Here is a 24,103-nt window from a genome sequence, read left to right as displayed (position 1 = left end):
GGACCCATTCATTTCTATGGGGCTGTGCACATGAGCTGTGATTTTCACGCATCACTTATGCGTTGCGTGAAAATCGCAGCATGCTCTATATTGTGCATTTATCACGCAACGCAGGCCCCATAGAAGTGAATGGGGCTGAGTGAAAATTGCAAGCATCCGCAATCAAGTGCGGATGCGGTGCGATTTTCACGCATGGTTGCATTATTTTCCCTTATAACATGGTTATAAGGGAAAATAATAGCATTCTTTAATACAGAATGCTTAGTAGGTGGTCAATTAAGGGTTAAAAAATAATTAACTCACCTTCTCCTCTTGATCGCGTAGCTGCCGGTCTCTTCTTACTTCTTTAATCATGAGCTGCCGGCTAAAGGACCGGTGGTGACGTCAGATCACATGGTCCAATCACATGATCCATCACCGTGGAACAATGGAACGCAATCGCAGTCAAAACTGACTGCAATTGGGTACCTACTCGCGCGGGTTTGCCGCAACGCATCCGGACCTTATCCGGACATGCTCGTGTGAACTCAGCCTAATACAGGTTATATTAATCGCATTGCGAATTCAACTTAGAGCTGGGTTCCTAATGGTTGTATTGCTAGAATATAACGAAGATTGAGAATATAGTGATATATTCATTATATTCGTCAATTCTAGCAATACAACCAGTGGTGTATCTTGGTTTTGTGCTGCCCTAGGTGAGACTAAACTCGGGCACCCCTAATATAAATTTGACCCACCCCTTCCTGTCAATGCCAAACCCCTTTCTCTCTAAACCCCACCCCTTCCTATGTGCAATCCACAGATCCCCCCCTAAACAGTGCCATCCACAGATCCTCCTCGCCTAAACAGTGCCATCCACAGATCCCCCTCCCCTAAACAGTGCCATCCACAGATCCCCCTCCCCTAAACAGTGCCATCCACAGATCCTCCTCCCCTAAACAGTGCCATCCACAGATCCCCCTCCCCTAAACAGTGCCATCCACAGATCCTCCTCCCCTAAACAGTGCCATCCACAGATCCCCCTCCCCTAAACAGTGCCATCCACAGATCCCCCTCCCCTAAATAGTGCCATCAACAGATCCCCCTCCCCTAAACAGTGCCATCCACAGATCCCCCTCCCCTAAATAGTGCCATCAACAGATCCCCCTCCCCTAAACAGTGCCATCCACAGATCCCCCTCTCCTAAACAGTGACATCCACAGATCCCCCCTAAACAGTGACATCCACAGATCCCCCTCCCCTAAACAGTGCCATCCACAGATCCCCCTCCCTGACACTCACAGGAGTGGGAGGAGCAGGCGGGTGACGTCGGTGAGTGAGTGCCGCCCGCCCGCACTGCATGCTGTTACCGGAGCTAAGACAGAGTAAGGTATCCAAGTAAAGAGATCAGCAATGATTAAAGTTAAAGTTACTGATTAGTTTATAAATGTACTCCTGTGAGCGGCGTGGCCCTGTATATTCTAACCCCCAGGCAACCGTCCCTGTCACCATGGGAACGCCTGGGGGTTACAATATACCATCGGATTTGAGTTTTCACGATCTCACTGAGATCGTGAAAACTCAGATCCGATGGTATATTCTAACCCCCAGGCAAGCGTCACCATGGGAACGCCTGGGGGTTAGAATATACCATCGGATCTTCTGAGTATACCGGCAAATAAGACGGATGGGACAAGGGGCAAACAAGGCATTTTGCCGCCCCATTGGCAAGTGCCGCCCTAGGCAAATGCCTTGTTTGCCTCGTGATAGATACGCCACTGAATCCAACCATTAGGAACTTAGCTCTAAGTTGAATTCGCAATGCGATTAATGCAGGTTATATTAATCGCATTGCGAATTCAACTTACCACACTCAGCATCAACTACGTTATTTTCCATGGGAGTTTTGCCATGGATCCCCCTCCGGCATGCCACAGTCCTGGTGTTAGTCCCCTTGAAACAACTTTTCCATCACTATTGTGGCCAGAAAGAGTCCCTGTGGGATTTAAAATTCGCCTGTCTTTTGAAGTCTATGGTGATTGGCCCGGTTCGCCCGTTCGCGAACATTTGCGTAAATTCGCGTTCGCCGTTCATGAACGGAAAATATTATGTTCGCGACATCTCTATTCATAATGTGAAACTGACAGCAACATATATACCTGTGGATAAACGGATGGATGCCTATGGAAACTGTGTAATTGTGATGCCGAAAAATTGAAAAGGTACACTGGTCTGGTCAAATGGATTTAAGAAAATTTGCAATATAATTTTTTAAAATAATCTATTGAACAGAGTCCAGTACAATACATGGCTACTGGTTATATCAGCACCAGCATTAATATTGTTAAATCTTTGTGTCAGTGATTGTGAATTACATATAATTTTTTTTTAAAAACAGCGTTATGGCCTTAAATGAGTGACACCATGATGCACTACTCTGACTCCTTTCCTATCCCTAGCTAAAACCTCTCTCTGTATGTCAGTTACATATAACTAACAAACTATTGTCTCACTAAAGTCTGCCGGACATTAAACTGGATGCATTCTGTGTTTAAAGATAACATTTTTTTTCTCCTTGTTAGATGTCCTCTCACGCCAATGTATAAGCCCAGGAAACACATTCATTTCTTGGTTGGGATCTTATATAGTGGCTATGACACGTGTCAGTATCTGCAAGGCATTATGGGTAAACCTGCTAGCTAGAGCGCTGCCCGGGGTCATGTGATACTTCTTTATCTTCTTTGCTCTGCTGTCTTTTGACCTGTAAAATTCCTTTTTTGAGCTACTTATTTGAAGCAAATTGCAAAAGTTTTGGATTCGTTAGAATCAGAATTTTTGGGGAAATTCTGAATGAATTAGATACATTTAGAATTGATTCACTCATTTCTAGTCACTATTACTTGGCCTAACAAATAACTGCCAATTGTTTGCAATATAAATATATATATATATATATATATATATATATATATATTAGCAGAAGGACCCGGCGGGTATATTTCATCTATTTCATTTTATGTTTCCATGTGTCGTAAAAAGATATCAACAGTTTCCCCCATAACAGTGACCTCTACAGTACCCGCTCATTAACAATGACCTCCACAGTGCCCGCCCCTTTAACAGTGACCTTCACAGTGCCCGCCCCTTTAACAGTGACCGGATCTTTAACATTGACCTGCACAGTGCTTGCCCCTTTAACAGTGACCTCCACAGTGCCCACCCTTTTAAGAGTGACCTCCACAGTGCCTGCCTCTTTAACAGTGCCCGCCCCTTTAACAGTGACCTCCACAGTTCCCGCCCCTCTAACATTGACCACCCTTGATACAGTGACCTTCATAGTGGCTGTCCCTTTAACAGTGACATTCACAGTGCCCGCCCCTTTACAGTAATCTCCACAGTGCCCGCCGCAACTTTAACAGTGACCTGCACAGTGCCTGCCCCTTCAACAGTGACCTCCACAGTGCCCGCCCCTTTAACAGTGACTTCCACAGGGCCCACCCCCTTTAACATTGACCACCCCTTTACCAGTGACCTTCATAGTGGCCACCCCTTTAACATTGACCTCCACAGTGCCTGCCCCTTTAACAGTGACCTCCCCACTGCCTGCCCCTTTTACAGTGACCTCCACAGTGCCTGCCCCTTTAACAGTGACCTCCACATTGCCCGTCCATTTAACATTGATCTCCACAGTACCTGTCCCTTTAACAGTGATGTCCACAGTGCCCGCCCCTTTAACAATGACCTCCACAGTGCCCGCCCCTTTAACATTGACCACCCCTTTAACAGTGACCTTCATAGTAGCCGCCCCTTTTAACAGTGACCTTCACAGTGCCTGCCCCTTTAACAGAGACCTCCACAGTGCCCGCCCCTTTAACAGTGACATTGACAGTGTCCGCCCCTTTAATAGTGACCTCCACAATGCCCCCTCTCTTTAACAGTGACCGCCCCTTTAACAGTAACCTACACATTGCCCGTCCCTTTAATAGTGGCCGCTCTTTAACAGTGATCTTCACAGTACCTGCCCCTTTAACATTGACTTCCACAGTACCTGCCCCTTTAACAGTGACCTTCATAGTGGCCGCTCCTTTAACAGTGACCTCCACAGTACCCGCCCCTTAAACAGCGACTTCCACAGTGCCCTCCCTTTTAACAGTAAACTCCACAGCGCACGTCTGTTGAATAGTGGCCCCTTCCCCCCATGCATGTAGCAATGTAGTTGTGCCGTCATACGTCATATGACTGAATATTTAAGGACCTGCGAACTGCTAAAATCTGTGATCAGTTGTTATGGAAACCTGGAGTAGGACCTGCGAGCTTCTATTAGCTAATAAGGGACATGTGACAGTGTAAATGGCAGTTCGGATTTAAGTGAAAGGCTTTTGCATACATCTGCATATCATCTACAGACCAATGGACAAGTGGAGAGCATTAATCGTGTCTTGACCAACTATTTGCGCCACTTTACCAACGCACACAAAAATGATTGTGCTGCTTCGCTTCTGTGGGAAGAGTTTTCATATGCTAACTATTCTAGCTGCAAGTATTTGTTCCTTATTGTGTATGGTCACAAACTACAGGTATTGCTGTTTTGCTGTTTCCTTTGAAGTACCAGCAGCTGACTCTTCTGAAAACTCCCAGATTTGGCAGAAGTCCAGGGCTGCTCTTCTACAGACTCAGCTCAGATTAAGAAATTTCCTTAGCAAAGATACAAGTCTCCACCTCAATTCTCACCTGAAGATTAGTAATGGTGATCTTCTAGGGACATCAGGCTCAGGGTACCCTCATATATATATATATATATATATATATATATATATATATATATATACACTGCTCAAAAAAATAAAGGGAACACTTAAACAACACAATGTAACTCCAAGTCAATCACACTTCTGTGAAATCAAACTGTCCACTTAGGAAGCAACACTGAGTGACAATCAATTTCACATGCTGTTGTGCAAATGGGATAGACAACAGGTGGAAATTATAGGCAATTAGTAAGACACCCCCAATAAAGGACCACTTCTCAGTTCCTATGCTTCCTGGCTGATGTTTTGGTCACTTTTGAATGCTGGCGGTGCTTTCACTCTAGTGGTAGCATGAGACAGAGTCTACAACCCACACAAGTGGCTTAGGTAGTGCAGCTTATCCAGGATGGCACATCAATGCGAGCTGTGGCAAGAAGGTTTGCTGTGTCTGTCAGTGTAGTGTCCAAGCATGGAGGCGCTACCAGGAGACAGGCCAGTACATCAGGAGACGTGGAGGAGGCCGTAGGAGGGCAACAACCCAGCAGCAGGACCGCTACCTCTGCCTTTGTGCAAAGAGGAACAGGAAGAGCACTGCCAGACCCCTGCAAAATGACCTCCAGCAGGCCACAAATGTGCATGTGTTTGCTCAAACGGTCAGAAACATACTCCATGAGGGTGATATGAGGGCCCGACGTCCACAGGTGGGGGGTGTGCTTACAGCCCAACACCGTGCAGGACGTTTGGCATTTGCCAGAGAACACCAAGATTGGAAAATTCGCCACTGGCGCCCTGTGCTCTTCACAGATGAAAGCAGGTTCACACTGAGCACATGTGACAGACGTGACAGAGTCTTGAGACGCCGTGGAGAACGTTCTGCTGCCCGCAACATCCTCCAGCATGACCGGTTTGGCATTGGGTCAGTAATGGTGTGGGGTGGCATTTCTTTGGAGGGCCGCACAGCCCTCCATGTGCTCGCCAGAGGAAGCCTGACTGCCATTAGGTACCGAGATGAGATCCTCAGACCCCTTGTGAGACCATATGCTGGTGCGGTTGGCCCTGGGTTCCTCCTAATGCAAGACAATGCTAGACCTCATGTGGCTGGAGTGTGTCAGCAGTTCCTGCAAGACAAAGGCATTGATGCTATGGACTGGCCCGCCCGTTCCCCAGACCTGAATCCAATTGAGCACATCTGGGACATCATGTCTCGCTCTATCCACCAACGTCACGTTGCACCACAGACTGTCCAGGAGTTGGCAGATGCTTTAGTCCAGGTCTGGGAGGAGATCCCTAGGAGACCGTCCGCCACCTCATCAGGAGCATGCACAGGCGTTGTAGGGAGGTCATACAGGCACGTGGAGGCCACACACACTACTGAGCCTCATTTTGACTTGTTTTAAGGACATTACATCAAAGTTGGATCAGCCTGTAGTGTGTTTTTCCACTCTAATTTTGGGTGTGACTCCAAATCCAGACCTCCATAGGTTGAAAAATTTGATTTCCATTTTTTTATTTTTTTGTGATTTTGTTGTCAGCACATTCAACTATGTAAAGAACAAAGTATTTCAGAAGAATATTTACCGTATTTATCGGCGTATAACACGCACTGGCGTATAACACGCACCCTTCATTTTAAGGGAAATTTCAGGGAAAAAAATTAAATTTCAAATTGTACTGCTATGGGGTGGGGGGATCTGTGGATGGAACTGTTATGGGGGGGATCTGTGGATGACACTGCTATGTGTCATCCACAGATCCCCCTCATAACAGTGTCCATTTCAAATTGTACTGCTATGGGGTGGGGGGATCTGTGGATGGAACTGTTATGGGGGGGATCTGTGGATGACACTGCTATATGTCATCCACAGATCCCCCTCATAACAGTGTCCCCCAATACACCGGGCCTCTGCTCACCGAAGTATTTATAAACGTGAATCCTTATCCTGTTATTAAGCTGCCCTCTCCCATTTTCCCATGTTCCCCTGTATCCCCACAGCACTTACGATTCACACGCTTCCATAGCAGGCAGGGCGGACGGCAGCAGTAACGTCACTCACTGACGTCGCGCGTCTGCTCCGCCTGCTTCATTCATATAGGGGGCGGAGCAGGCGCTCAACGTCAGTGAGTGACGTTACTGCTGCCGCCCGCTCTGCCTGCTATTGAAGCTTAAGTAAGTGCTATGGGGATACAGGGGGGACATGGGAACATGGGAGAGGGCAGCTTAATAACAGGATAAGGATTCACGTTTATAAATACTTTGGTGAGCAGCGGGGCCCGGTGTAAGAGTACAGTGACTGCACCGGGCCCCGCCCCTAGTTACGGACTCCAGCCCCTCCTCTCTCCCGGCTCATACAGCGCAATGAATATCGGCGTATAACACGCATACATGATTTGCCCCCTATTTTCAGGGGGAAAAAGTGCGTGTTATACGCCGATAAATACGGTAATTAATTCAGATCTAGGATGTGTTATTTTTGTGTTCCCTTTATTTTTTTGAGCAGTATATATATAATCCATATACTTTGTCCCAGCGTGTTTCTCTGTGGCAGTTTAGTCACAGTTTTTCAGGGGACTTTAGAGAGGGAGACAATGTCCCAGATTAATATTCAACCCAAAGGTATCCAAAACACAATGGAGAGGACATAAATAGCCATTCACCATTCCCCTAAATGTATGCTGATGATAAAACTGAGTCATAGTATTCTGAGATGAACTCAATAAATCCTCCACTTTATGACTGTAATAATTTCACTGCTGTGCAACAAACAAGGACACTCACTGTTGGAGCATGTCCCAAAGATTTTATCATGATAGTCCCATAATCAACATGCATAGACATGGAGTGATTCTATCCACAGCCTGACTGTCATACTTTGAGTTAATCAGTTATAGATAGATGCAACATCACGATCGCCCTGTTGTAGTAATCTAAATACAAACACTTCTGATTAGCACAAGTGTAAGAGGCTAGTGTATGATAATTAGAAAAAACAACAGTGATGGGCTCAATATTAGCCCAACATGATTGGGGGTCAGATATACTTCTAGTGCTGTTGTCTCCAGGGGTTGCCTATACGATAACTGCAGATGAACAAAAGAGTACTATGTTTAGTCCATATAAGTCATAGACCCAGTACTTGTACCCAGTACATCTGAGTTGAATAGTGATCCCTGCTATCATCTACTGTATGTAGAAAATCATAGATGTGTTGTTATATGGTGCTTTGAATCCCTGGCAAGAAAAGTACATTACAAATGTTTGTTGTTGTTATCTGTAGCAGTGTACTGCCCTCTTTTGTGTTAATTACTTTACACAGTTTAGTATCATCTGCAAAAATTTTTATTTTACCCTACAAGATTATTAATAAATATATTGAAGAGAATAGGGCCTAATAAAGACCCCACTAGTGACAGTGACCCAATCTGAGTGTGTACCTTTTATAACCACACTTTGCTTTTTGTTACTGAGCAAGTTACTTACCCACATACAGACATTTTCACACAGTCCAAGCATTCTCATTTTATGTACTAACCTTTTATGTGGTATAGTGTCAAATGCTTTGGAGAAATCAAGATATATGACATCCACTGACTCAACCAGGTCCAGTTTAGAACTTAACTGCTCATAGAAACTGATTAGATTAGTTTAACAGAACCGATCCCTCATAAACCCATGCTGAAATGGAATTATATTCTTATTTTTATTGAGATACTCCAGAATATAATCTCTTAGAAAATCTTCAGTTTACCCACAACAAATGTTAGATTTACCAGCCTATAGTTTCTGGGCTCTATTTATGAATTGTAATACAATGGCCAGCATATGGTGTGGTAGGAGTACGAGCAAATTCTTTCCTTAGATAGCAAGGTATGGAAGCTGCCAAAGTGGCAGATAATGGTACTCTCTCTCACTAGAATCTCTAATATGCAAAATAATTGTGGAGCCCCAGTTATGGGTCTTCAACACAGTGAAAGCCAGATATCCCTCAAAGGAAGGAAAACCGAGCAAAGGGTTGTCCCCATTACAGAGATCACCAAATCCACCTTATTAAGTGGCCCCTGTGTCAAGATCCCGCTCTTTTACAAGCTTTAAGGATGTGACGGGGAAGACCTAAGCCAGTTATCCATCCACAGACAGCTGTTTCGGGGTGTTGCCCCTCATCAGTGTGGAGTAGGATTCTGGCTAACCGGGAGCAATGCCTTGGAGACTACTCAAACAAAACAATGGCTGATCTTAGGGAGACCAGCTACAGAAAACACTGTGGAGCCTCATTTAAGAGTCTCGACACAGCAATCCAAAGTACAAACCGTATTCCAAAAAATTTGGGACACTAAACAAATTGTGAATAAAAACTGAATGCAATATTTTATTTGTAATAGAACGTAGATGACAGATCAAACGTTTATTCCGAGTAAATGTATAATTTTAAAGGAAAAATACGTTGATTCCAATTTTCACGGTGTCAACAAATCCCAAAAAAGTTGGGACAAGTAGCAATAAGAGGCTGGAAAAAGTAAATTTGAGCATAACGAAGAGCTGGAAGACCAATTAACACTAATTAGGTAAATTGGCAACATGATTGGGTATAAAAAGAGCTTCTCAGAGTGGCAGTGTCTCCCAGAAGCCAAGATGGGTAGAGGATCACCAATTCCCACAATGTTGCACAGAAAGATAGTGGAGCAATATCAGAAAGGTGTTACCCAGCGAAAAATTGCAAAGACTTTGCATCTATCATCATCAACTGTGCATAACATCATCCGAAGATTCAGAGAATCTGGAACAATCTCTGTGCGTAAGGGTCAAGGCAGTAAAACCATACTGGATGCCCGTGATCTCCGGGCCCTTAAACGACACTGCACCACAAACTTGAATGCTACTGGAAAGGAAATCACAGAATGGGCTCAGGAATACTTCCAGAAACCATTGTCAGTGAACACAATCCACCGTGCCATCCGCCGTTGCCAGCTGAAACTCTACAGTGCAAAGAAGAAGCCATTTCTAAGCAAGATCCACAAGCTCAGGCGTTTTCACTGGGCCAGGGATCATTTAAAATGGAGTGTGGCAAAATGGAAGACTGTTCTGTGGTCAGACGAGTCACGATTCAAAGTTCTTTTTGGAAATCTGGGACGCCATGTCATCCGGACCAAAGAGGACAAGGACAACCCAAGTTGTTATTAACGCTCAGTTCAGAAGCCTGCATCTCTGATGGTATGGGGTTGCATGAGTGCGTTTGGCATGGGCAGCTTGCATGTCTGGAAAGGCACCATCAATGCAGAAAAATATATTCAGGTTCTAGAACAACATATGCTCCCATCCAGATGTCATCTCTTACAGGGAAGACCCTGCATTTTTCAACAAAATAATGCCAGACCACATTCTGCATCAATCACAACATCATGACTGCGTAGGAGAAGGATCCGGGTACTGAAATGGCCAGTCTGCAGTCCAGATCTTTCACCTATAGAGAACATTTGGCGCATCATAAAGAGGAAGGTGCAACAAAGAAGGCCCAAGACGATTGAACAGTTAGAGGCCTGTATTAGACAAGAATGGGAGAGCATTCCTATTTCTAAACTTGAGAAACTGGTCTCCTCGGTCCCCAGACATCTGTTGAGTGTTGTAAGAAGAAGGGGAGATGCCACACAGTGGTGAAAATTGCCTTGTCCCAACTTTTTTGGGATTTGTTGACACCATGAAATTCTGATTCAACATATTTTTCCCTTAAAATGGTACATTTTTTCAGTTTAAACTTTTGTTCCGTGATTTATGTTCTATTCTGAATAAAATATTAGAAGTTGGAACCTCCACATCATTGCATTCAGTTTTTATTCACGATTTGTATAGTGTCCCAACTTTTTTGGAATCCGGTTTGTACAAAGCTCCCTGGGAAACAGTAATATGCAAAATAATTGTGGAGCCCCAGTTATGGGTCTTCAACACAGTGAAAGCCAGATATCCCTCAAAGGAAGGAAAACCGAGCAAAGGGGTGTCCCCATTACAGAGATCACCAAATCCACCATATTAAGTGACCCCTATGTCAAGATCCCGCTCTTTTACAAGCTTTAAGGCTGTGACGGGGAAGACCTAAGCCAGTTATCCATCCACAGACAGCTGTTTCGGGCTGTTGCCACTTATCAGTGTGGAGAAGGATTCTGGCTAACCGGGAGCAATGCCTTGGAGACTACTCAAACAAAACAATGGCTGAGCTTAGGGAGACCAGCTACAGAAAACACTGTGGAGCCTCATTTAAGAGTCTCGACACAGCAATCCAAAGTGCAAAGCTCCCTGGGAAACAGTAATATGCAAAATAATTGCATATGGTAACTGTAATCTAGCAATTATGGCTTTAGTGTCCACAACGGTATACAGGTCTTTTGATACATGTCTGGCCAGGATGTGGTTAAGTCTTACAGGTGTCTTAAAGGGGTTGTCTGGGTTCAGAGCTGAACCCGGACATATCCTTATCTTCACCCCTCCGCCCCCCCTGATATGAGCATTAGAGCATTTCGATACAAGGGCAAGGGCTTTTTTTCTTTACATTAGCACACTGCTAGTCGGAGACTTCCACCCAGAAGTGTTGCCGGTTACATCGCCATCTCTGATGGGCAGGCTTTAGCACTGCCCTAGCCATTTTACAGGCTAGAGCAGCACTAAAGCCCACCCATTAGTGGCAGTGATGTCACCAGCCTCACTGCTGGGCGGAAGCCTCTGCCTAACTTACCCATGGAGAGCCCAGTGGGTCCCCGGATCTCCAGAAAAAGCTCTTGCCCTGCCCAATTCAGCGCAGATCAAAAGAGAGCATCGGAGCATAAAAAGCTCATATCAGGGGGACTAGAGGGGTGAAGATCTGAACCCGGACAACACCTTTAACGGTAATCCCTCACGAGCAGCAAAGTCTGGTTAGGTGTAGTCACAGATTAACTTGCTGACTCCTTAGCTTAGCCTTGCAGATTCAATGTTCTTTCTTTCTCTCTTGCTGTAGCAGAAGCAGTAACTTTCACAGAGATCAGTTAGTCTTTGGAACCTGAGGACTAAGAAGAAGGAACACATGGACTTGGTTCCTCCCTCCTCACACACTGGTCTATACTCTCTCCGTAGTCAGGAAGTAGGGCCAGCCCAGTCCTACCCCTTCTAAGAGGGGTAGAACAGGGTTATTAACACTGTCCCTGAAAATCATACCAGGCCATACTGGGTGTGCATTACATTATATATCATAACATTACATTAGATCACAAACCATTTGCAGATAACCCCTCTACTGGGGTACTGCACATACACCTTTTTAGGTAAGCTTTAACCTTTAATGTTTAGTCTTGGTATGCTCTAAGAACCCAAAGCCTTTATAGAATGTTTTACCTGTTTGATACCTGAGATCGGTGCACCTGTGTGTGCTTGCATATTAGTGGAGGAGCAACTCTTTGGCTGTAATTACAGCTGGTGGAACTGTGTATTTGGGGCATATGGACAGTGTTTGGGGTGTGATTTTTTTTGCAGCCTGAGCTCAGCTCATAGCCTGAGACAAAAAAAAAAACTCTCAGGCTATGAGCTGAGCACTGCGATTGGCCAGCACTCCAGCCTGGGAGAAGGAGACACCGGCAGGTTCCTCCCAGTTGAGCCAAAGATCTGAAGATACCGGAACCTATATCGGGAGAACGGAGCGGTGCCCAGGGATAATAGTAAGTGCAGGGAGATCCCTGGGCACTGCTCTCCATGTCTGTATGCTTAGTTTAGATTTTTTATTGTAGTGAAAGGTCCTCTTTAAATATATATCTTTAAATGTTAAAGGGCTCAACAGCCCAAAAAAACTATCCTTCATGTGCTCTGAAGCACTACAACTTAAAACTGACATACTTTGCGTGCAAAAGTCTCACATTATGTCACAAACAGGTAGGGATAAGTGTGGCCCTAACTCCACCCACACCTCTATCACTACCTACATGCACGGTCCATCCTAACCAACGGGGCATAACTGGGCGGCAGTCCCTAGCTTACGTACGTGCAGGGGCCTAAGGAAGGGGAGACACTACACAGGGAGGAAACTATACACAAAGACAGACAACACGGAAGCGAGAGCTTCCCAGGCCAGCCCCAAAATAGCAAAAGAATCAATGGAGCTGAGATCAAGAGCCAGGAGATAACGCAGGCACAAAAGGGGTAATACAAGCCGAGGTCAAACAAACCGAAGTCACACATGCAAAATACGCTAGTGAGGTGATAAGACCAATCACAGGCAACCTCTTGATGGGTCACGTGACGTGGCCAGCGTCACATGACCCATGTCCAGCATCTCTGTACACCTGAGCGCCGACTCACTAGCACCAGCGCTCAGTTCCCCCTTTTTACCATGGAGACGAGGATGCCGGCCGCGTCCTCGCTCCTCCTCACAAGCGGGATGCCAGCGGCACTGCAGAGAGAGAGCGCGTCGCCGGCTCCCACATTATTAGCAAAGATGTGCATAGGATTCAACATAATTTATATCCCCATGTCGTGCAGTCCCACTCTCACAAGAAGCAGAGGGGTGTTGTATTGGCCTTCAGTAACTCTGTTGCCTTCTCACCTATTACCACAATACTGGATACTAATAGTAGATTCATCAATCAGGTGTGTGCGTTTAAAACCATTATTTACACCATAGTTGTTCTATATGCTTTTAACAAACATCAATTGTGTATTCTCAATAGATTACTAGCCAAAGTCGCCAGAGTGCAGAAGGGCCAACTCATTATTTGTGGTGATTTTTAATATCGTGCCAGATGCTGGGGTGGACTCTACAGCTACCACTAGGGGGCTATACCCTGCCCTCAACCCTCTGCTGACTTGTGAGGAACTGTACGACATTTGGAGAATTCACCATCGTCTGAGCGGGATTACTCCTCCTTCTCGCCAGTATATAATACTTACTTCCGTATAGACTTATTCCTCTTGGGTAGATTGCTCCTCCAGCTAGCCACACAATCCACTATTGAGTTGATTAAGTGGTCTCACCATGCGAACATTTCCTTTTCTGTAACTGAGACCTATAACATTATGGAAACTCTATGGCGTTACAATCCCTACATTATTTCTAACACGGTTTACAAGGCTGAACTAGAAAAAGCCCTATCTGAATGCTTTTTGCTGACTAGTCAGCAAATTTGCTTAATACTCAGTCTATACTCGTTTATTAGGGGTATATTTATTAAGCTAGGCCACCAGGCTAAGAAATACAGAGAACAGAAATTACAAACCATACTTTCCCAATTGACTTCCCTGGAATCTATTAATAAAACCTCCTTCTCTTTAAAGAGGGCTACTCAGATTCGCTCCCTTAGGAAGCAAATCAGGGAATGTCTTCTTTTTACTTATAAAAAGAACTTGAGATCTGTAAAAGCAAATTATTATTCTCAGGATAGTAAAGCTGGGAAGTTATTAGCCCGTCGTCTCAAGATGCTCACAGCCAAATCTAGAATACCCTATTTATTACATTCAGTCGACAGAAGTAAGATTTATGACCTGAAAGCAATTGCAGATCAATTTGTGGACTATTACTCCTCATTATATAACCTTTGAAATTCCACTGAGACATATATAGCTCCCCTCTCAGATATCAGCACTTAACTCTCAAAGTTACATCTCCCAGCCCTCTCTCCTCTGCAATGAGACCTATTATCTCTCCCCCTTACTCACTTTCTAAGATTCTTACCTCCCTGCCTCTACATAAATCCCCTGGCCCTGATGGCCTATCTAACATATACTATAAAACCTTTAGGATCAACTTCTCCCCCATATGCTACCGGTTTAGACTGAGGCACTCCAAGAGGGCTTACTCCCAGAGGAGATGCTTGCGGCCACTGTTGTAGTCCTACCGAAGCCCGGTAAAGCTTCTTACAAACACCAGAACTTCAGACCCATCTCCCTCCTAAACTCACATTTAAAGATCTATGCCAAGGCCCTCGCCACCAGATTGTCTACTATACTACCCTCATTAATAGGGATTGATCAGACGGATTTGTTAAGGGCAGCCAAATTACAGAGAACACTCGTTGGGCCATAAACTTAGTAGATTATATTAACTGAAGTGGCAGCCAGGCCTTGCTGGTTAAGTTGGACGTCGAGAAGGCATTTGTTCACCTGAACTGGTCGTTTGCCTTCCTGGTGTTAGGGGTTAAGGTACTAAGGGAGACCTTCATCACAGCCATACAAGCCCTCTACTCTAAATCCTCGGCAAAAGTATTTGTCAATGGGGAAGTATCGTCCTTATTACCTTTAACAAATGGCACCCATCAGGGTTGTCTCCTATCACCCTTGATTTTAATTTTAGCCATTGAACCCCTTGCTCAAGCGATTAGACTCCACCCGGATATTCCCAGCATTCTGATTGGATTTAGACAACATCGCATATCTCTATATGCAGAAGATGTGCTCCTGACTTTGTCCTCTCCCCAAACCACTTTGCTAGTTGCCCTCTCACTCATTAAACAATTTGGTCATTTATCGTCAATGAGACTTTCAAGTATAATAAATACGAAATCTCCCGGGTAGGCCATACTGCGACTTTCCAAATGCTGATATTACCTAAACTTTTGTTTATTTTTAGGACTGTCCCCATTAAAGCCCCCAACCATTTCTTTTTTGGAGTACAAGGCTTACTTAATAATTTTGTTTGGTCCGGTAACAAACCCTGTATTGCTGCAACTACTCTTTCCAGGGCTTAAATATGGGGAGGACTTGGCCTCCCAGACTATTTTTTGACAACCCAATCGCTTAGGAGATGGTGGTTAGTAGACACCTCAATTCCCTGGGTTCATATTGAAACTGCTCCGGTCCCTGCCAGACATCTCAGAGCCCTCCTTATCAACTGGCTTAGCATTTCTTAGATTAAGGTACCACTATCACCCATTGGCGCACATTCCAGTGATCATGGACCCTTTTCCCTATTATATTACCCGGTTACAGCTTCTGGAACTACTCCCTCTATGGCGTTCACAGGGTATCCAGCTGCTCTTATCGTGAAGAATCCTCTTCTATGTTTGTGTACAAACCTTCTTTCCTCCAGACGCAGAGGATGTCCCCTCGTCACTGTCACAGTCCTGGGGATAAACAGATGATAGGAGAGATCTCTGTACTGTCCCCTGATATATTTATGCATAGTAATTAGATCTCCCCTCAGTCGTCTTTTTTCTAAAGTGAATAACCCAAAAATTGTGCCTTGACAGGGTCAGAATGCCTGCCCATGTGACGCACACATGTGTTGATAGTCAGAAGAAAAAGTTGCTCATTTTAATTAGGAGCAGTATCAGTGCAGTGTGAATGTGGAAAGTCTAATGTAATAAGAGGCACATGGCCACAATAGTAGCAAAAGTATTGTACTTTTTTTTCCATCTGAACAGAACACATGATTCCTCCCTGCTTCTTGCTTGTGGGCAAATGAGGTCCCAACTATATATGTGTGTCTTATTTTTCCTGTTCAGCTGCATCTACTATTAGGCAGTTGAACTGGAAGAAAAGGGCATATATCTAGTGGACCAGCTTGCAACCTGTAAGAGTGCAACACAGATTGCATTATTAAAAGACGGAGGGACAGGTAAGTACTAACTAAATTATCTTCTTTCCATAGGATAGTACAAAGGATGGATTACTAAAATGCCCGGAGAACCCCTTTAACCCCTTAAGGACAGTTTTCACCATCTTGCCCAGGCCATTTTTTTCAAATCTGACATGTGTCACTTTAAGTGCTGATAACTTTAAAACGCTTTGACTTATCCAGGCCATTCTAAGATTGTTTTTTCGTCACATATTGTACTTCATGACACTGGTAAAATGAAGTAAAAAAAAAATCATCTTTATTTATAAAAAAAATACCAAATTTACCAAAAATTTGTAAAAAAAATACCAAATTTCCAAGTTTCAATTTCTCTACTTCTATAATACATAGTAATACCTCCAAAAATAGTTATTACTTTACATTCCCCATATTTCTACTTCATGTTTGGATCCTTTTGGAAATGATATTTTATTTTTTGGGGATGTTACAAGGCTTAGAAGTATAGAAGCAAATCTTGAAATTTTTCAGATATTTTCAAAAACCCAATTTTTAGGGACCAGTTCAGGTCTGAAGTCACTTTGCGAGGCTTACATAATAGAAACCACCCAAAAATGACCCCATTCTATAAACTACACCCCTCAAGGTATTCAAAACTGATTTTACAAACTTTGTTAACCCTTTAGGTGTTCCACAAGAGTTATTGGCAAATGGAGATGAAATTTCTGAATTTCTATTTTTTGGCAAATTTTCCATTTTAATCCATTTTTCCCAGTAACAAAGCAAGGGTTAACAGCCAAACAAAACTTAATATTTATGGCCCTGATTCTGTAGTTTACAGAAACACCCCATATGTGGTCGTAAACAGCTGTACGGGCACAACGCAGGGCGCAGAAGGAAAGGAATGCCATACGGTTTTTGGAAGGCAGATTTTGCTGGACTGTTTTTTTTGACACCATGTCCCATTTGAAGCCCCCCTGATGCACCCCTAGAGTAGAAACTTCAAAAAAGTAGCCCCATTTTATAAACTACGGGATAGGGTGGCAGTATTGTTGGTACTAGTTTAGGGTACATATGATTTTTGGTTGCTCTATATTACACTTTTTGTGAGGCAAGATAACAAGAAATAGCTGTTTTGGCACCGTTTTTATTTTTTGTTATTTACAACATTCATCTGAGGGGTTAGGTCATGTGATATTTTTATAGAGCCGGTCGATACGGACGCGGCGATACCCAATATGTATACTTTTTTTTTATTTATGTAAGTTTTACACAATGATTTCATTTTTGAAGCAAAAAAATAATGTTTTAGTGTTTCCATAGTCTGAGAGCCATAATCTTTTCAGTTTTTGGGCGATTACCTTGGGTAGGGTATGATTTTTTTGGGATGAGATTATGGTTTTATTGGCACTATTTTGGGGTGCGTGTGACTTTTTGATCGCTTGCTATTACACTTTTTGTGATGTAAGTTGACAAAAAATTGTTTATTTAGCACAGTTTTTATTTTACATTTTTTACGGTGTTCATCTGAGGGGTTAGGTCATGTGATATGTTTATAGAGACAGTCGATACGGACGCGGCGATACCTAATATGTATACTTTTATTTTATTTATGTAAGTTTTACACAATAATATAATTTTTGAAACAAAAAAAAAAATCATGTTTTACTGTCTCCATATTCTGAGAGCCATAGCTTTTTCAGTTTTTGGGATTTTATCTTAGGTAGGCTTTCATTTTTTGCGGGATGAGATGACGGTTTGATTGGCACTATTTTGGGTTGCATATGACTTTTTGATCGCTTGCTATTACACTTTTTGTGATGTAAGATGACAAAAAATGGTTTATTTAGCACAGTTTTTATTTTTTATTTTTTACGTTGTTCATCGGAGGGGTTAGGTCATGTGATATTTTTATAGAGCCGGTCGATACGAACGCGGCGATACTAAATATGTATACTTTTTTTATTTATGTAAGTTTTACACTATAACAGCTTTTTTCAAACAAAAAAAATGATGTTTTAGTGTCTCCATATTCTGAGCCATAGTTTTTTTTATTTTTTGGGCGATTGTCTCAGGTAGGGGCTCATTTTTTGCGGGATGAGGTGACGGTTAGATTGGTACTATTTTGGTGGGCAAACGCCTGTTTGATCGCTTGCTGTTGAACTTTTTGTGATGTAAGGTGACAAAAAAATTGTTTGGACGCGGCGATACCTAATATGTATACTATTTTTTCCCCCTATTTTCTACCAATTTTTTTTTACTTTATTTGGGGAAAATTACGTTTTTGTTTATTTTTACTTGAAACTTTAATTTTTTGGGGGGGAAAACTTTATTTTTTCAACTTTTTTTTCACTTTGGGACTTGAACTTTGGGGGATATATTCCTTTACAATGCATTCCAATACTTCTGTATTGGAATGCATTGGCTGTATGAGTAATACTGTGTGCATTACTCATACAGCTTCCTGCCTGTGAGATCCAGGGGGCTGGATCTCACAGGCTCGTCACCGGGTACCCCCCACAGCCGCATGGAAACCCGATGGCACCGCCGACACCCGCCGCATATGCAGGTAAAAGCCGCAAACCGCAGGTCTGAATTGACCTGCGGTTTGAGGCGATCGCCGACACGGGGGGGTCACATGACCCCCCGGGCGTTGTGACAGGATGCCCACTGAATGATTTCAGCGGACATCTTGTTCGGATTAACCCCCGCGGCGCCGTGATCGCGATTTAAACTTAGGACGTACCGGTACGCCCTGAGTCCTTAAGGACTCGGGAAATAGGGCGTACCGGTACGCCCTAAGTCCTTAAGGGGTTAAAGTAGCTGTCCACTTCTTTTATATTGATGATATATCCCCAGGACAGGTCATCAATATCTGATCAGTGGAAGTTTGACGTCCTGCACACTTGCTGATCCACTGTTCGAGAGTAGCTCCGACAGTAAAAATAGGTGCCAGAACTATAGAGCTCTGTCCGTTGTGTAGCGGACAGAGCTGGTTACTGCAGAACTGCACCTATTCACCTCAAGAGACACTTATTCAATGTAAAATCAAACCATGATGCATCGCGAGATTAAGGCGCTCTGGCTTTCTGACGTCGGGGAGCAAGAAGGAGATTCTGAGGATGCTGGGCGGTGCTGGGCTCCTTCACGCTGGACTCCTCTCACGTACAGGACACATCTCAGGTTAATTTGCATATGGATCAAATCATTTTTTTACACAATAAAAGCACACATATGTATGGGGACTGGGTATTGCAGATGTGCTAGCAGCCATCTAGCAACCCATGTCCTCAGCTCTATACATCAAATCCCGGTGACAGGTTCCCTTTAAAGAATTGCATATTTATTTTCAGTGATGAGCGGCAGGGGCAATATTCGAATTCGCAATATTTCGCGAATATTTGTCATATATTCGAGAATTTGTGATCTCCAGTCATTATTTTCTTGATTGCAAAAATCGGCAATCGGAAAATTCACTATAAAAGTTCGCAATACGAAAATTCGCGATCAACACTACTCCTAAAGTCAAATATATTGCAGCCTTCTCATTGGCCCACAAGCAAGAACCAGGGAGGCATCATTGGTACTGATGAAAAATAAATCTAGAATATTCACAAATTACGAAGCTATAGCACTATATTCTAGATATTCTCGAATTCTTGAAGTGCCAATATTTGCGATAAAAATTTCGCGATTACAATATTCGCGATCAACACTATTTATTTTGTGGTTAAAGGGTTTCTCAGCTTCATAGAAAAAGGAAAATCTGCAGCAGACCTGGCAAATGTGACAGTACTGTTGGTTTTTCCACTTGTGTTGTTTTATATTATGTACATACACTCCCTTTTAGTTGTACAGCTCCTTGGAATAAATAATAATAAGGCCTCATGCACAAGGCCGTGGAACACTCTCAGCAGGATGCCAGGCCGGGAAACCACGGACCGCATGAGGCCTAATAATGCATGAGGCCTAATAATGTGCATTTGTCATGGATCTAATAGTGGATTTTCCACTGATTTAACCCTATGCACCATGGTAAAAAATGTACAAAACAGGTCAGTTTACGCTGTGGATTTTTTCACAGTGTGTGAATGAGATTTCGTTAAATAGCATCCACTTTTCTGGCACTGGAAAGCAGTGCAGATTTGCTGCATGCAAAACCACACCTTGCTGGAATTACCCTAAGGGTATGTCCACACAGCGCATATACAGTGCAGATTATCCATCACAGACTTGTGGATATAATATTTTACAGTATCAGCAAAAAAAGAGATATTTAAATAAGTCATCCACGTTTTGCATTAAAAACGGATTTCATCCTTTGTAATGCATAGGGTGAAATTTGTGTCAAATCCAAAGCAAATACTTATTGTAATTCTTGCAGATTTTGTCACAAATTTGTTGCAGAATTTTCAGTCGAATATCCATCAGAAGCTATTTATTGATACAAAGATTCAGGATAGCTGTGGTATAATCTACTTTAAGAAAATCATATACAACAGAATATGTTTATCATAATTCTTTAAAGGGCTTCTGCCAGCCCACTAAACCGTTTTTTTTTTTTTGCTTAATATTAACCCCTACACTGCGATTTATCCATACATAAGTAAAATAATAATTTTGGTTCAGTAGAATTTGCCAAAACCCTATTTTTAAAATATGTAAATTACCTTGCTACCAGCAAGTAGGGCGGCTACTTGCTGGTAGCAGCCGCATTCTCCGATGGTAATGACCCCCCTCTGCTTGTTGATTGACAGGGCCAGCGGACGGGATTTTTCTCCGCTGGCCCTGCCTGTTTTCATTCAATATCTGGCGCCTGCGCCGCGGCCGTACCTCTCTTCAATCTGCGCAGGCGCACTGAGAGGCGGCCACTCACTCGGCCGCTTCATCCTGAATGCGCTTGCGCCGATGACATCACATCTACACCCGGCGCAGGCGCATTGAGGATGAAGCGGCCGAGTGAGTGGCCGCCTCTCAGTGCGCCTGCGCAGATTGAAGAGAGGTACGGCCGCGGCGCAGGCGCCAGATATTGAATGAAAACAGGCAGGGCCAGCGGAGAAAAATCCCGTCCGCTGGCCCTGTCAATCAACAAGCAGAGGGGGCGTCATTACCATCGGAGGATGCGGCTGCTACCAGCAAGTAGCCGCCCTACTTGCTGGTAGCAAGGTAATTTACATATTATAAAAATAGGGTTTTAGCAAATTCTACTGAACCAAAATTATTATTTTACTTATGTATGGAGAGATCGCAGTGTAGGGGTTATTATTAAGCAAAAAAAAACAAAAAACGGTTTAGTGGGCTGACAGAAGCCCTTTAATGACTGGTCCAAAAACATAGAAAATGACATTTTAGTGACAGGTAAGTTCTAGAATGTATTCTACCCGGTCACCTCTGGATATACATTTGAGCAGACTATTGTATGTATACAGATTTTGCAAGATAAGTACTATAATAACGAGTTTTTTAGTTACTTAAATAATAGTTATTATTTTCTGTCTTTCAGAAGCAAACTGTCTTGGGGATAAATCTGTTTTCTGTCGTTTGGAGGTGCTATCTCGTTATTGCTCGAAACGTGGATATAGCAACCTGTGCTGTAACTTGTGCAATTCATCTCAAAATTTTAGTGACAATAATGTAAGAAATAACAGCATTGAAATGCTTTCAGCAGCAAATCCAACTCTTCCAAGCATCCCATATACCATATCACATACTCCTGTTTACAGTACAAAGATGTCTACTAGAAATGTAAGTGACAAAGACACCAACAGAGTAGATGTGCTCTACAAAACCAATCGGCTTGACAATGAAGTCCCCCGTCCTAATCTCCTACCACGTAGAAGGTATGAAAAGACAAAAAACAAAAGGATTCAACAACTGATTGCAGAAAAATTAGAAGAGGCTAAAAAGAAGGTGCATTAACACCAAGAACATTTTCTACGAAAATGGAGGAATATACTACATGAGACCCCCAGACTGTCCAGCATTATACAGTGAATGTTGCTGGTAATATTTTCAGGACATAAATTGGCATTTTCTCTGTTAGGGGCTGCTCAGACAATGTTTTTTCTAGGCTGAATTTGGCGCTGATTCAGCACCAAAAAAACGCTGGGTAGCCTCCTAGAAACTACCTCCCTTTGTTTTCAATGGGAGGCTGCAATGCAGCGGTTTATTGCCGTGCCAAGAAAGAACACTAAAAATAATGGGAAGCGGTTGCCACTTGGCTGCTTTTTGTCGAGAAATCTGCCCCAAATTCGACCTGCAAAAAATTGAGTCTGGACAGCTTTTTATGATAATAACAAACCTACAGTGATCTTCAAGAGTTTACAGATCCTTTTGGTGCTGTTTTCTGGTCACATTTACAACAATAATGTTATTGTCACATGTTCATGTATAAGTGTAAATCATATCTATTACTGTAATATACAATTAGAACGTTTTGCAATACAATTACTGTATGTGTTGCTCTCATTTTCTCACAATGGATAGCTTTTATGTTTCAGAGTGATCACTTTACTATTTCAGTCTTGTATGTTCTCTCTATTAGGCTGGAGCAACACAGCGACGTGTCAAACCTCAGCAAAAAGTGATTTGTAGCGTCACGTTATTTCTTTAGAGCTGAGGGTTGGCTGTAAAAACACAGCCAAGTCACAGAAAAGTCGCAGGCGAGTCACATGTCACAAGTGACTTACTTTAAAGTCCATGGAGTAAAAGTCTTTTGCATCTTGCAACACAAAATCGATCAGGTCTGGATTTTGTTAAACTGTCGCATCAATGTTTATCACATGTTATACTGTGACACCATCGACAATCATTCGATCCCATGTTGCAGTGTTCACAACCTCTTAATTCTTAGAGCTGCTACTGATTTCACCAGGGAAAATGTAATATTGCATGTGGCCATTCACTGTTAGCAGCTCTCTGCTCTGGCTCACAGCATGGGACCACATTTCTGAAGTTTATATGCTGCAATCGGGATTGTGAAAAAGGAATTGTCAAGATGAGACAAGCTGTTTACATTTTTACAGCACACACTGTAGAAAATACATGGCAGAGAACTTTATTGAGGCTTCAAGACATGTGGCAACCTTTCAGACATACTCTCCTTATCAAGCCATGCAGGTCAGTGTGGGGATGTAAGCCATCCAAGGATCGGTTGGTGACGATAGTGACCACATGGATTACAAAAGGGCATAAGTCCAAAATGTTTCCACATGTCTAATTTGGAGATTCAATAAAGTCCCCTGCACTGCATTATCTTCCGTGTGTGCTGTGCATTGTTATTGGGCCTGGTCAGTCGGAACCCTAGGACATGCACCACATAAGTAGACATGTGTAGTAGGGCTGCCAGAAAAAGTGAGCTCTTCATTTTTGTCATGCTATTATGAATGCCAGATCAGCTTTGTTCAGAAAGAGATGTGATGAAATCCTTTTCTGAAGCCATCAAACCTTCTTGTGTTCTCTCATTGTTTGATCCAATTAGAGTATCTGGATCAGTAAATATGCTTAAAATAGAAGATGAAGTACAGTACATTGAGCTGTGGGACATTTGAAAATGTCGAGTTCCAAACAAATATAATGGAAAAGACATTTTAAGGATTGAATTAATTTCTAATGGATACAAACATATACAGACAAACAATATGGATATTAGTGTATATGTCCTTTTCTTGGATCCATAAAATACAGCACAATAAGACCAAACGCCAAAAAATAACAGAAAAACATTTCATCATTTGTATCAGTTTCAGAAATATTATGCATGGATTCTTAAAGGGGCTGGCTACTAGCTGAACGTGTGCTGGGAACAGCAAAGCACATACAAGCAACTACTAATAAGCGCTATTAAACTATCAG

At 43.0% G+C, this 24,103-nt stretch overlaps 1 protein-coding gene across 1 annotated transcript in view; it reads left to right on the top strand.

Annotated features, from left to right (window-relative positions):
- LOC121009531 (A disintegrin and metalloproteinase with thrombospondin motifs 2-like) overlaps nucleotides 1-22,696 on the top strand; it is a 775,073-nt gene extending 752,377 nt beyond the window's left edge. The window contains exon 22 of the mRNA XM_040442735.1: nucleotides 21,753-22,696. Within this exon, the coding sequence (XP_040298669.1) occupies nucleotides 21,753-22,168 (416 nt within the window). The 3' untranslated portion in view covers nucleotides 22,169-22,696. The remainder of the gene's footprint in view (nucleotides 1-21,752) is intronic.
- The last annotated feature ends 1,407 nt before the right edge of the window (nucleotides 22,697-24,103 follow it).

This window comes from Bufo bufo, chromosome 1 (assembly GCF_905171765.1).
Source record: "Bufo bufo chromosome 1, aBufBuf1.1, whole genome shotgun sequence".
Lineage (NCBI taxonomy): Eukaryota > Metazoa > Chordata > Amphibia > Anura > Bufonidae > Bufo > Bufo bufo.
Note: the sequence above shows the minus strand (reverse complement) of the source record. Positions and strands in the feature narration are given on the sequence as shown.